Source organism: Neopelma chrysocephalum, unplaced genomic scaffold (assembly GCF_003984885.1).
Source record: "Neopelma chrysocephalum unplaced genomic scaffold, ASM398488v2 Primary Assembly neopelma1_183, whole genome shotgun sequence".
NCBI classification, from domain to species: domain Eukaryota; kingdom Metazoa; phylum Chordata; class Aves; order Passeriformes; family Pipridae; genus Neopelma; species Neopelma chrysocephalum.
Window position 1 is genome coordinate 617,757 of NW_020897845.1, and position 13,861 is coordinate 631,617.

The following is a 13,861-nucleotide window of genomic DNA, read 5'->3' on the forward strand; positions in this document are numbered from 1 at the left end:
CTCCTGAAGGGATTTGTCGTGACAATATAGAAAAAGTAATGTCATTTCCGCTTTTAAAGCCAGATCTTGCTGGTTGTAGCCTACAGATCCTCCACAATAGAATTGTACCATGCAACACAGGCAGAATAATGTCCTAGTCTCTAAAATCACCCTTGCTACTTAGAGCTTGAGACAGCAAGGTTCATCTGAATTCACAGAATTCACTTCACTTTGGCTAACCTGGAGCATGTTGCTCCACTTGCACCTTTGGCTGCAGACCTCCAGAAGGACATTCCCATCCCTGGTCCCCTCCCTGGGTTGAGGAACCCACATTTGAAGGGCCCTGGTGAGCTGGGACTGAACAGCATGGACTAAAAGACTGAGAGAATTGGGATTGTTCATCCTGGAGAGGGCTTTGGGGTGACCTAATTGTGGCCTTCCAGCACCTGAAGGCAACCCACAGGAAAGGTGGAGAGGGACTTTTTACAAGGTCATGGAGTGACAGAACAAGGGGGGATGTTCTTAAACTGAGAGTAGTTTTATATTGGATATTAGGATGAAATTCTTTACTGTGAGGGTGGTAAGGGACTGGCACAGGTTGCCCAGAGAAGCTGTGGATGCCCCATCCCTGGAAGTGTTCAAGGCCAGGCTGGATGGGGCTTTGAGCAACCTGGTCTAGTGGAAGGTGTCCCTACCCATGGCAGGGGGGTTGGAACTAGATGGCCTCTTAGGTCCCTTCCAATCCAAATCATTCTACGATCCTATGATTCTATGACTCAGGCAGCAGCAGGACAGCTCCCAAAAATAGATTCTGGACTGGAGTGAGGACAAGGATGACAATTCCCTGTGAAGATAACACAAATGCAAATGCTCAGGGCTGCTTCTGAGGCTTTTCACCTTGCATTGTGGTCTTACCCTGGATTTCCTCCCCTCTTGCCCCGAAAAAGTGGAAACGTTAAGTTTTCAAACCCACGCACAAGCTTACTGGAGGTGTAGAGGGTCTGACACCTGCCTATGGATGCTGTGACATAAAGATCACAGCTGGAGATCTGCTGCTGCAATGAGGAGCTGGGAATGAAGTCTGGCTGGGGCAATTACTGTCCACTTTGTAGCTTGACCTGTCACATGGCATGAGAGAGGTCCTTCTACAAGGCAGAGTTAGTTTCTTTGACCTGTCAGTGCCAGAGCTCTGTGCAATGCAGGAATGATCCCTTACCATTTACCTGAGTCCGTTTTCTCATGTGTAAAAGGATGGCAAGGAAACTTGTTTCTAGTTCACCTCAGCAGTGGCACAGATTCTGCCCTGTGCTTTCTCCTTCCCTGTATCTCATGCTGCTGCTGCTTTCACCGACAGCCAGGATCCCTGACATTTCCCATCGCCTTGGTGAGCATGCATTTCCTCCGTGAGAGAGTAAGCAAATACAATGGCACAACAGAAAGAAAAGGCAAGGGGGAAAAAAAAAAGGCACACAGGCACCTGCTGTGAGTTTATTTTGACAAGTGTCATTTAGATGCAATAAGCTGTGATCATGTCTCCGGTGGGGCTGCAAACAGAGAGAAGCCAACAGGGTAAACAAACCCAGGCGCAGAGCGCGGCTTCTCTCGCTGTTTCAGGGGCTGGCCGAGACGGGCGGGAATGGGGTGATTGTAGGGTGCGCTTCGCTGAGGGATGTGTGCCCTCTCCGCCGAGCCCGGCGGTGCAGGAGGAGCCGGCGGCTCTCCCGGCGGGCGCGTTGCCGTGCCCGGCTGCGGCGCCTGCGGGATGCTCCGGAGCGGAGGGATGCGGAGGAGGGGGATGCGCGCCGAGAGGGGGGCGGCAGGAGAGGAGAGGGAGGCGTGTGCCCGCCTGGAAGGGGGGCATTTCTTCCCTTATCCACACAAGCCGATGCCTAGCCTGCCGAAGCAGTTAAACGGGGGAGAGCAGCAGCCCGGCTGGCAGATTCCTGCCCTGTGATATGCCAGCCACAGGGTGACGCAAGGGCTGGAAGGCTCCAACTAACAAGCCATTTTCACCTGCGTAATAAGCGCTAGTGGAGATACAGCAACAGCAACAGCAGCAGCAGCAGCGGCGGCTCCCGGTCCCCGCAGCCGGCCACACTCCAGCGCGGCCGCAGCACCGTCGAGCTCGGCGGCCACCGCAGCTCCTTCGGTGGCTCCCGCTGCGTCCCGAGAGCCGGAGATCAGCGGCCGCCTTGCAGGCAGCATGTCAGCCCCGCCGGACCCCCAGGACCTGCTGCTGGCGGGCACTGGCGGGCACTGGGCTGCGGACGGGGCGGACCAGTATGCAACTGGGGCTCCGCTGCGGGATGGCGATGGGGCTCAGCAGCGGGAACAGCTGGTTTTTGGCTCCGCCAGGGAACACCCGCCCGTTACCATGGCGACTGCATCCCCAGGTAAAAGGCGAGGGGTACCCAGAGATGCTCAACAAAGGGGCCCTGGCAACAGCATCTCTTGGTTGTCTCGTTTCTATCCCTTCCTATGTTCTTCTCCCAGCCTGGCTGCTTGGAAACATTACTAAGGAGTTAGTGAGAGCATGTAGGAAAACAGAAAATAACGAGGAATTGCGGCCTTTGCAAATAGTTATTTTTTGCTGCCGTGGGGGAGGGGGATGCAGGAGTGAGCCAAGTTCCCTAAAGCTCTTTGCAGTTTGTTAGGCACGGGACACCCAGGTTTCAGTCAAATGTTGGAGGCCATTTGATTTCACTCGACTTGATGTGGCTCTGTCCTCGTTTGTCGTACACCTATTCGCGTCTGGAGTGACAGATCTCAGCGGAGTTACTTCAGCCATTCCCCATGCACCTGGAATTCCTGCGTGGCCTTTTATGTTATTTCAGCATGCAGCTTTTAATGGAGTGCCTATTCTGAAGTGTTTGTACATTTTCTGCATGCTTTTGAGACTTGTTCATTTAATTGTGGACTTTTTGTTTGCTGTGTTTTCCTCCTTTTGGCTTTTGAGGTGTGTTTGGCTTCAGTTGCATTTAGTTGAGGGTCTGCAGGTTCATTGATTTTCAGTTTACTTTTGGGAAGTGTACGATTTTCCTTGGTTTAGGGTTCCTTTCTTTAGCAGGTGTATTGGTAGCAGGTGTACATCTATTAATGAACCTAAGAAGGCTTCAGCTTCCTGTAGCTCCTGGTAGAAATGCTTGGGGGAAAATGACTCTCTTTCCTTCCTGGTGCCACTTTCTTACTTTCTTTTCATTGCTGCCTGTTAGAGAACCCAAATAGCCAAATAACCCAGCCCTGAGGGAACTGATGCATCCCATCTAGATTCCTCTTCACTGGGAAGTAGCTGTTTCCATTATACAGCCTGAAGCATTAGACCTGTCTTGAGTAAGTTGAGGGTCAGGGCTTGGGACGGGAATCGATCTCTGTTATGCAATAGCTGCAGGAGCATTAGGAACTGCGTTTTTGGGCTGAGTCCCTTCTAATCCCCTCAGTCAATCAGCACAGAGAGTAGCTGGCCAGAAACAGCACAGCCTGAGTGTCTACATGTGCCATTCTGCTGATGCCCATATGTGTGGCTTTCCAGGGTCTGAGTGTGCATCGGTGCATGTGTGTGCTCTCAACATGGATGTTTCCCTGGTGCTTTTCTGTCTGCTTGATGCGACTGAGTCGAGTAGTAAAATGGGATCTAACGCCCATCAGCTGATGTGGGAAATGTTTTGCTGTTTTGTAGCTTTGGGCAGGGAGCTAATCTGCTGATGTGCTGCTCATTCGCTGAGCTGAGTGTTAGGTTGTGAAACGTGACTTTCTACTGGAGAGAGAGGCAGATGGCTGGAAATGTGAGGCTGTTTGAGAGTGTGCAGAGAGGGGCAGGACTGGGGGCTCCAGGTAGGGTTCCCTCAACAGTATAATGACACAAAGAAGGGGGAAAAGAATCTTGTGAGATTTTTTTTTGTTCACCGATGGATGAAAATATGGCCATGCTGAATCTTAGCATACAGAACAAAGAGGGGTGGTCTCTTAAATTGTGTAGATCCCCATTAAATGGAATAACTGTGATACTGCTTGCATTTAATGAAGGCTTCTTCAGGCTTAACCTGATCTGTAAATCAACACTTATAAAACGCAGATTGGACAGGCAGAAAGAAAGAGAAGAAAAAGAAAAAGGAAAAAGAAAAAAAGAAAGAAGAAAGAAAAGAGAAAGAGAAGCAAAGAAAATTTCCAGCTTTTGAAGTCCTCTGCAAAGGGGGTTTAGACATGTTTGCATGTGTCAAACTGTGTCAAGGTGGAGGTAAAGTGAGCGATACAGACCCTTATTGGTGTTTGCTGGCCGTGGGTTGTCAGACTATCAAATTAGCGATATCATAAGAGTAGTAATGTACTTTAAACATTTCCCATTTTGTTCTCTCCGTTCAATAAAGGACTGTTGTGTGGCTGTGTGTGTGTCTAGCCAACCACGGCAGACAGAGCAGCATCCCCACCAGTGCAGTCCTGCGCACGCAGTCTCTGTCTCTGTTTGTGGCTGCAGCATCTGTATTTCTGTTCCACACCACCTAGAGACCTACAGCTCCTGCTCCCTTCACCCAGGGAAGTAAATAATTTCCCTGTTCTCTCTGTGTGACTAAGTATTCATAAGTTTCTGGGTAAGAAGACTGTAATATTGCTGAACATCTAAAACTGTCAAGTTTTTCAGAAAACTCTCTAATTCTCCTGCTTGAAAAGGGATTCCTGTCTGTTCCTAAGCTGTAGGAATGGACCCAGCAGGAGATACCCAACTCCATCTTTTTATGACACTGACACAGGCTGCCATAAACTTGAGCACTCCTTGTACAATGGGCCATCTGGGGACACTTGAGACAATGAGCAATCCATCCAAACAAGAGTGAGCTGGACAGAATGTTTTTCAGGTAGCTTCCCAGCACATCCCATATCTTCCTCCACACCTGTCAGATGAGTCTTATTTTGTGAAAAACATGGTTATGCTCTCTGAGGCAAGAGCAGGGTTTGGAGTCTGAGAGATTCTCCCAGCATGAAAATAACTGAAAGTAAATGGTGGGAATTTATTACAGGTTGTACAGAAATTTTCTTATACAACCTAAAAATTTGCAAACTTTCCCTGATCTTGGCTTTTGTTTTAAGCTTGAAAACCAGCCAGGGATTGTTGAAAGGTTCAGGAATATTTTCAAGCTGGCTGTGGGCCCAGCTTTGAGCCAAGCTGGCTTTGTGTCAAAACCTTGTGAGTGGTTTCTGAATGATGAAAAGCAATGGATTTCACTCCCCATTCTCTGGATCAACCAAAATCGGCAATGATTGAGACTGCAGGAAAAAATTCCCACGAAAAGTGGAAAGCTCAGAGGTTTCTCAAGCAAAGTCAGGGCAATGAGAAGTTGCAGACCCCACATTGGCTTCTCCTCCTGCAGAGATCCAATGAAGATAATTCCAGTAGCTTCTGGGCAGGGACAAAGCTGTTTCTCTTGCTCTTATACTTGGCCCCTGGATTTTGCTGAAAGTGTTTCTCTCCCTCAAATGCAGAGTTTTTCTCCTTCCCAAAAATTTTTTTGGTTCAGGGTGAGAGGAGGTTGCAGGGAGCTCTTGCAAGGACTGGTGAGTGAAGTGGTCCTGAAAGGCTGGTGAGCAGCTGCATGTTGGTGAAGAGAGCCCCATGCCACCCAACACACCAGTTGGTCATAGATTCTGTTATTTCATTTTTATACATCAACAGTGATTAAAATCCCTTGACAAGAATTATTTTCAAAAATATTACACAGGCTACCAGGCAGTCCCCAGGATAAATACATATGGTTTCCTCCAGAGAAGTGGTAAAATGTAAGAACGGACTGTACCTCCGTGGTGCAAGGTGTGCTTAGGGGAAAAAAGAGTGGGAATAGGGCAGAAAGTCATAAAAATGATGATTTCCGTGGAAGAATCTGGGAAGCTGTGGGCAACGTTGTGCGTTGGTGGGGTTCTGTAAGGTGATTTAGGCAGTGGTGTTATGCCCCTACATTCATGTAAGTGAGACTGAGATTGCTGCCTGCTGATACTCACTCCAGGATGCTCTTTGCCATCAGACAGGCCGTAGCAGTCAGGACATCCCTGACAATCCTGGCTCGTTTCCAGCTGCCTCCAAAGACAGCTCACGTGTGGAGTCCAGCTGCCCAAAGGAGAGGTGGCCAGTGTCACAGGGGATGGCATTAATAAGTGGGACACTTCTACAGGGACACAATGGAATGGCAAATATGGCCTATGGGAACCCTTCTGGAACAGCAGCCAGATACCCTGGGGTGCCTCAGTGGCACAAAAGTCCTGTGCTTATGGGACTGAACAGCACCCGTGTGGTATGTGCCAGTGAGGAGAGGCTGGAAGAAGGGACTAGAAGCTGCTTGGATGAGGCAGATGAGTTGAGGAACAGCCCCTGCCTGCTGAGGAGCAGTGAGATATCAGATCCCCGGAGTGTTTCATTCCCCAATGGACGTAAATACAGCACCCAAGACCATGTGCAAACTTGGCTCTTGCTGATCCATGTCAAGGACAGACTCTCTAGGCTCAGTGCTTCTAGTAAAGACATTTAAAAAGCATCTTTCTAATTCACATTATTTGTAGAAGTTGAGTTTGAAGGCATGTGCTGTGTAGCTGCAAGCTCTCATCATGAGCTAACCCACCAACCCCCTGCCCACACAGGACTGCACTGAGGTGCTCCTGGCAAAAGCCTGTGTTTGTACTGATAACACAATCACCTGTAAATATCAGTTTATTGTTTCTCTCCTGTTACTGGAGAGGGTGAGTTACTGACACCTTTACACCGCAGCATAAAATAAGTTTTTGATGGTTTTGAGGCAGATGAGAGTTCAATGGTTCGTCTGGGTGGAGAGAAGGGGGTATGAACATGCATGTCTGCACTGCTTGGGTTTGGCACTGACACTTTTTGGGATGTCAGATCATGAACAAACAGCAGGTTCCCCAAGGCAACTGGCTCTTTGTGGCCTTCCCATCCCTTTCCAGGTACTGTGCTTTGTCAAGAGCTCCACTCCCTGAGCATCCATGGCAATGTACTGCTCAAGGCCACATGCACTGTAAAGGCCACAGTCCAAACCCTGATTTTTTCATGTTGCTGTAGAAAGTCTAGATCTGGTGGATTCACTGACAAGCATGTTACAGGGGAGCCCCAGCAGATGTTTGGAAATATATCCTCAGCTGCTAGGCAATCTTGCTTAGATTTAGCCAACTGAGGCCAGATTCAGTCTCACTTTGGAAGAGTGTCTATTCAAGCCAATTCTATTATTGACATTCTAGTCCTTTCTGATTTAGGGAATTGAATTTATTTTTTCTCTGCTCCCTGGATTAGTCACTCAGAACTTCTGATCTACCGGTTTTGAGTGAAGGCGACAGAGATTGTTTGATGGGGGCTCTCTGCATTCCCCAGGGCTTTGTAAGTGCAAGCAGATTTTGCAGAGAGGGACAGGAACACAGGGGATTTTTCTTGGATTTTTCTGTTTTTGTAATCCTCATGAAGCTTGACAAGATGGCCAAAGGCCACAGTCAGCCATCAAAAAAAAATTTCCTATTGAAATACCATCCTCTATTCCATAAAAAAAAAAAATTCCTATTGAAATACCATCCTCTATTCCCACTTAAGTAAAGTAGGAGCAACAGCTCCTGTTGGGCTCCTCCAGCAAGTGCTCTGCATCTGAGGGTGCAGTTAGAGGTGCATAAAAACTCCTGGTTTAAAATCTGTGTAGCAATGTAGTTCTCAACTCCATACAGATCAAAATGCAGCTGTTTTTGCCCTGTTCCCCACAGGAATGCAGGTAGCTCCATCCCTTCTTTGGCTTCCACACTGATGAGCTCTCTTCAGCCTTCAGGGCTGCAAATAGGTTGAGGATGATGATGAGGCAGATGAAAGAGCAAAGTAGTACCAGGGAGGGTGACTCACCTGCCTTATTTTAATCTTCATCACTCAGTAATGAAATGTTTTATTTATAGGCAAGAAACTGAGGAGGACAGGTTGGGGAGGAGGAGGAGAACGGCTTGGAGGGGAGAGGCTTTGGATGTCCCACTTGCAGCAAGCGTTGGGTTTGGCATGTTGCAGTATTTTCTGGGCTGTGAATCTCCCCTGGGCTCGGTGGTTCATTATATCTCACTGGTCTAAGGGTCTTGGGAGGCACATCTGCCTCCTTTTTTCTGCTGCTCTGGAAATGCCATTCAATGACATGTTTCATGCCTTATTTTTCCCCCCAAAGCTGCAGTGTGCAGTACGTGTACACTCAGCATGTGCTCTCTATCTGTCTGCAGATGGTGATCCCAGCAAATGTGTGTTGCCTCTGTCTCAGCCCTCCTGGAAAAGTTTGGGCAGATCCCACAGGTGTGTTTATCATGTCCTCAGAGACTGTCTGTCTCTGTGGGACTATCATGTCCCACAGAACGATGCTGGCCCAGTTGTGTGGCCTGGACTGGCCCGTGATGCTCAGGACTAGTGTTAGGCTCTGCTTTAAGCCCTGAGACCTGATTTGGCCCCAAGACCTAATTATTTTGTTTATCCACTTTTTAGCTCAAAATTCCTGAAATACCCAAGGAGTTGTGCCACAGGTCCACATCATCAACAGGGAATGGAGACTTTTAAATGGGTGACTTCTTAGGAATTCGCCTCACTTTCCCTCCTGAGTAGTCAGTACCTCTAAAATGGGCCAAGTACATACTAAGCTTTTTCATTTTTAATATAGCAGTTATGTCCTTGTGTCTGTTTTTCATGTTCTATTCTCTTACTGCTGGATCAGGACTGCTTAAAAAATTCTGGGTGTTCTTGTTGTTGGGTTGTTTGTTGTTTTTTGCAAAAGAAAAGGCAGCCCTCACATAGCAAACCACATTTCAAGTAGTGAAGCATTATTTGCTATTAGTTTTCTAATTTAGGAAAAGTAAATGTATGTGCTTCTGTAGACTTGGCATGATTCAGCACTCAGGAACACACTCCACATTTAGTGTTCTTGTTTTTTTAAAACACTTCTGATTTAGGATCAGTCTATTCCTCCAAGAATCCTCATATCTCCAACAAACAGTGAGAGTAAATTCTTGGCACTCACTTGCAAAACAAGATTCAAAATAGAGGGGACCTTAATCACCTTTTTCAGTCCTCCTTGTTTCAATCAAGTATTTAGGATCCTAATTATATGGAACATAAGCACATTCTTAACTGCTATTAAAAATTAGGATGGTCTTAAGCATATGCATAAAGGTGAGCATGTGTTTTGCTGAATTTAGGGGTAAATGAATTAGAATATATATCATGGATAAATTGGCTTTATTACCCATTAGACTAAACTGCTTCAGGTCACTTGCGTGTAAAATGAAGGCACCAGCACTTACCTACCTCTTTATAGCACTGTAAAAAATAACATTTAAATACATTGAAAACTTAGAGTGAAAGTCTTTATAATGTTGCTGTTGTTTATTTTGATCTATTGTGTGTGTCCCGGTGAGAATAAAAATTGCTGGAATTGACTACAGCCTTCATAAGCCTGTTTCTTTCAAATATTGAGGTGCTATCTCAATATTTGTCTTTATACTTTAATATTCCTTAAGAGTGGGCTTTTCCATCTTTATTTAAATAAGAGCTGATATAAGAGGTATTTGAATCTTTCTTTCACTGCTGTAATGAGTCGCCTGCTCTTGATACAGCCTGTAACAGTCATGAGATCTGGTGTTGGAAAAGGTGGCTGGTTCTTCAGAGATTATTTCAACACAATTGCCACTACCAGCTGCAGCATTCCCAACATGTCCTTCGGATAGAGTGACTCCCATCCTGGATGCAGTGCTGCAGTGGGGTGTTTGCCTGGGTACAGGCGAGGATGGAGCAGGGGAGGATGCTCATCAAAGGATGGTTTCTGCACTGGGGTGACTCTGCAGACCCTCAGAGTTATGTCATCTTGAGGCTTTACTGTGCCATTGAGGACATGAATTATGTCTTACTTTTTCAGCAGTGTTGAATTTATTAACTGCAGCTGATTTATTGTTGGTAAGAAGACATAGAAGGGCTTGTCAACTACAGCCAGTAAAAAGCAAATGTATGGGTCAGCCTTGTCAGGCTGGAAATCTTCCTGCTGCCAGCCCCTGGGGATCTTGTGCTTGTCTCTGAGGTTTTTTTCTGTGCAAATATCAGTCCATGTCTTGGGTGCACATCTGGGTGCCCCTGGGTGAGCCCCGTGGCTGAGGAGGAGGAAACACAACACAGCACCAGGGCACAGTGTCTGGCCACTGCTTTGCATCCCAAATACAGCCCAGGGTGCTGTCCCTCACCCCGTGGAAGCACATTCCAAAGCCACAGATGCAGAAGTTACAGATCTGAACGACAGCCCCAGCTTTGCCTGCACTGCGCTAGTCACTGGCTGCACGACCAAACAGCCTGAAAATCCTCACCCCTGAAAATCCTCACCCCAGGCTGTCTCTGCAGCACAGCTGTCTGGAGAAGGGCTGCAGACAGCCCGAGCCATCAGAGTTTGTGCTGATGTTCTTCAGCTGAGCCTGATCCCCTCCACGCTGCTCCCAAGAGCACTCAGGGGCATCTGTAAAAGCACTGCTGGAGAGACAGGCTGCATTTATGGGTTGTGATCAGCAAGGGAGTTCTGCCATTTACAGGCCTAATCCCATCCCCTAAGTAGGAGGCAGCAAGGCTGGTGCAGGGAGGATACCCATGCACACCACAAACAGCATTTTGTATGTCAGGGGGGTGGGGAGTCCCTCACCCCATGAAGGTCCTGACGCACACACAACCAGCAGAGCAGCTTTGCTTGGAAATTATTTATCATTGGCAGGGCAGAGGGCTGGATCCAGAGCACAGCCTAGAAGTTGCTCTAAATCTGCCATCACCGTGCAAGTGTTCACCCATATTGAGGTCAGCTGCATCCTTCTCCCTGCATGAAGAACATGCACCAAGGCCACGTCCAGAGTGGGAGGTAAAAACCTGCAACCAGCAGACCTGGGGAGCAGTGTCTCATCTCTCCTCTCATCTCCTGAGCAGCATTCCATGTGCTCTGTTGGGAGGGGGCAATGAGGTTTCACAGGCACCATTTCTCCGCTGACTACTGGAGCATGGAGGGGTCTGAATTCCAATCAGTCTTAATTAGGTCTTTCCCTTGATGTCCTTAATGTGCAGGATAAAGAGATGCACTTGCTGCTCGTGTGCGTAGGAAATGTTTTGCATTGCAGGATATTTTCATTCCTGTTGACTTCAGCAGTGAAGCACGATGCAACACGCTGGAAATTAAATGTGCACTTCAGCTGAACTGGAAGCTGAACTGCTCCATGCAGGTGTAGCTGTGTGATAGGAGCAGCAATCATTTGTTATTTGTCGACTGTAGTAAAAAGGGAAATGTCTCCTGCCGCCCCTGAGAAAAGTCATAAAAATGTGTATCCCAATTTTTTAATCTTCTGGCTAGCGCTCATCTCTGTCTTAGGATGTACCATGTTTGCCATTTTGATGGGTTGGGTTTTATTCCCTTTTTATTACGAAGGTTTATAGCTTTTGTAAACACCATTGACCAAATGCTCTAAACTGCAGTACTGCTGTGCACTAAACTTTAATTGAGGCAGTTGCCTTTGATGTAGGGCTGACCTAAAGCTGAGGCTGATTCCTCTCTTTTGCAGCTTTTGCAGTTCTTTATAAAGAGACATAATGCAGCATTTACATAGTTGCTGATTTCTCTGCTGCTCTAGCAAATGATCACTGGGGTTGAATGTAGAATTGATTTCTCAGAACTTCCTGGTTATCCTGAAAGTCTGTGTTTATAATCTGCAATTCTCAGAGTGTAATTAGTTTGCAGGAAAGGTGTTGGGCCCAAAGGTGAAGCTCCAAGACGATGTGTGAGAGTGAGAAGTCCCAGAGGAGTCAACTCCTCTGAACACATTGTTTATGAAAAAAAAAGGGGGGGGTTGGATCCTCTGGGCAGTAACTCTGCTTATGAATTTAATTAAATCCTTATAGCAAAATGGCTGTAAGTGGCATCTTTGTTTCTGGCAAGATAGGATTTCTGGAGATCCTTAGTAGTTAGTATCTAATTCTCTATGTTTCATGTGTGTTTAATGTGTGTACATTTCACACAGAACTGAAACGTCAAGCAAACAATTAATTGATCACATGGATGGATGTGGAGTCACTGAGTAAAACCTGGTTCATTTTTTCATAGGAAACTTGCTTTTGAAAATGCATACTTACCTCTGCTGCTGCCAGGAGAAAGGACTGAATTTTCTGAAATTTAAATATTTTTAGAAACTTGTCAGCAGACAAAAAAATCTTTCTGCAAGAGATACACAGATTAAAATAATATTAATAAAAATATATTTTTAAATTATTCTGAAATCAACTCATATGTTTCACCTCATTTGGCTGGCACCAGCGTTTAGAAATGTATCTTGCCTGCATATGCTTTTATAGTAGGATATTTATTCCAAATACACATAAATTCCATTTTAAAAGCACTAATTCTGGCCTGCGAGGTCCTTTAATTCTATTTTAGAATTGCCATGTCATGTACATTTTTTTGGTTGTTGTTTTTTTTTCCTATCCTAAAAAATACCGCTGGAGATTATGGCGGATTATCTGAGCAGTTATCATAGTAAAAGCCAGTTGCCATTTTGGGAGTTCTTTTTTTCTTGAAAGTCCTTTTGACATTAGCTTTTATAATCCAGTGTCTGTGTAGTAGAAGTTCAGGTCAGAGCTAAGGAGACAGGCCTGGAGATTTATGCTCTGTGAAATATATGCAATCTCCTTCCACTTTGAACGTGCTAAACAGACCATGTATAATCCCTGGAATATTTGGTAGATTTGCCAGGCCTGGAAGATGGCATTTGTAATATTTGTCTAGCTACATGTATTTTTACATGGTTGTCCATCCCTATGCCATCCAAATTCTATTCAAAAGTAACGTGAGGAGAAGGGGGCTGAACAAAGAGTGAGAAGAAAATGTATCATTCCCAGCAGGAGATTTTAGAGTTTGGGTTTCTTTTTTTTTCCCCCTCCTTTCTCTCTGCTGTTGCTTTTTAATGAATCGTTCTTCTAACCTACTTTAAATTGAGCTTCTAGCATGCTGGATGTTTTGCAGATGAATCATACTGTGCAATGCACTTATGCATATCTGCTGTGCAAGTACATTGTCAGCTTGTATTTGATAACCTACCAGCAAGCAGGACTTTTTTTTTTTTTAATGGAAGCATGGGATACTAGCATCGTTCTCCAAGTGAGAATAATGCAACCACTGTTAATAAATCAGCCCGGGTCCGAGGATGTCTCACCACTTTTGCTGCATCCTTGATTAGCATTATCCCCAGAGGTATAAATTAAAGAGGAAAATATATAATCTGGGAAGCTTTCCAGCATCATCTTTTGAAAATGAGAGCTCAGTGCTTTGCTGAGATTTCTTTGGTGGAGGAATGCTAATAGCAATGCTGAAGATGTGCTCTGATTGCACCCTAAAGAGTAGGAAGACGCACAGAACAGCTTCATTTTTTTTCCTTTGTCATCAAGATAATTTCTGATGTGATCTGCACTGGATGAACTGTTTCTACACTGCTCTGTGAATTGATCCCAGAAGTGCAGCTTCAGTCGCTCCTTCTTCTACTACTTGTTCCCTTAGTCTGACATCTGCGTAAAATCTGGTGCCTGTTTTCCCACCTCAGCCTGCAGACAACTGACTGCAGCTGTCAGCAGAGAGTGGACACAGTCCCTCTGAGATACTGGCCAGAGCCTGAGCTTCAGCAATGAGGATTTTAGGAATTTCTTCTGACTGTTCCTATGAGGTGTCATCACAGGCGGATGGTAACTCCCAACACCTCCCTCCCCACAAGGGAAGAAAAATGTGCTGCAGATTGTGCTGATTTGCAAAAAATATTTCACAGGGAGGGTTTGATTTTAGCAATGTTCCAGCTGTGCTAAATGAGCAGAAAAGGGATTTTT

At 46.0% G+C, this 13,861-nt stretch overlaps 1 protein-coding gene across 1 annotated transcript in view; it reads left to right on the top strand.

Moving 5' to 3' along the window:
• Positions 1 to 1,823: 1,823 nt before the first annotated feature.
• The window catches only part of RTN1 (reticulon 1), a 118,324-nt gene continuing 106,286 nt past the window's right edge, over positions 1,824 to 13,861 (top strand). Inside the window, exon 1 of the mRNA XM_027702354.1 lies at positions 1,824 to 2,372. Within this exon, the coding sequence (XP_027558155.1) occupies positions 2,183 to 2,372 (190 nt within the window). The 5' untranslated portion in view covers positions 1,824 to 2,182. The remainder of the gene's footprint in view (positions 2,373 to 13,861) is intronic.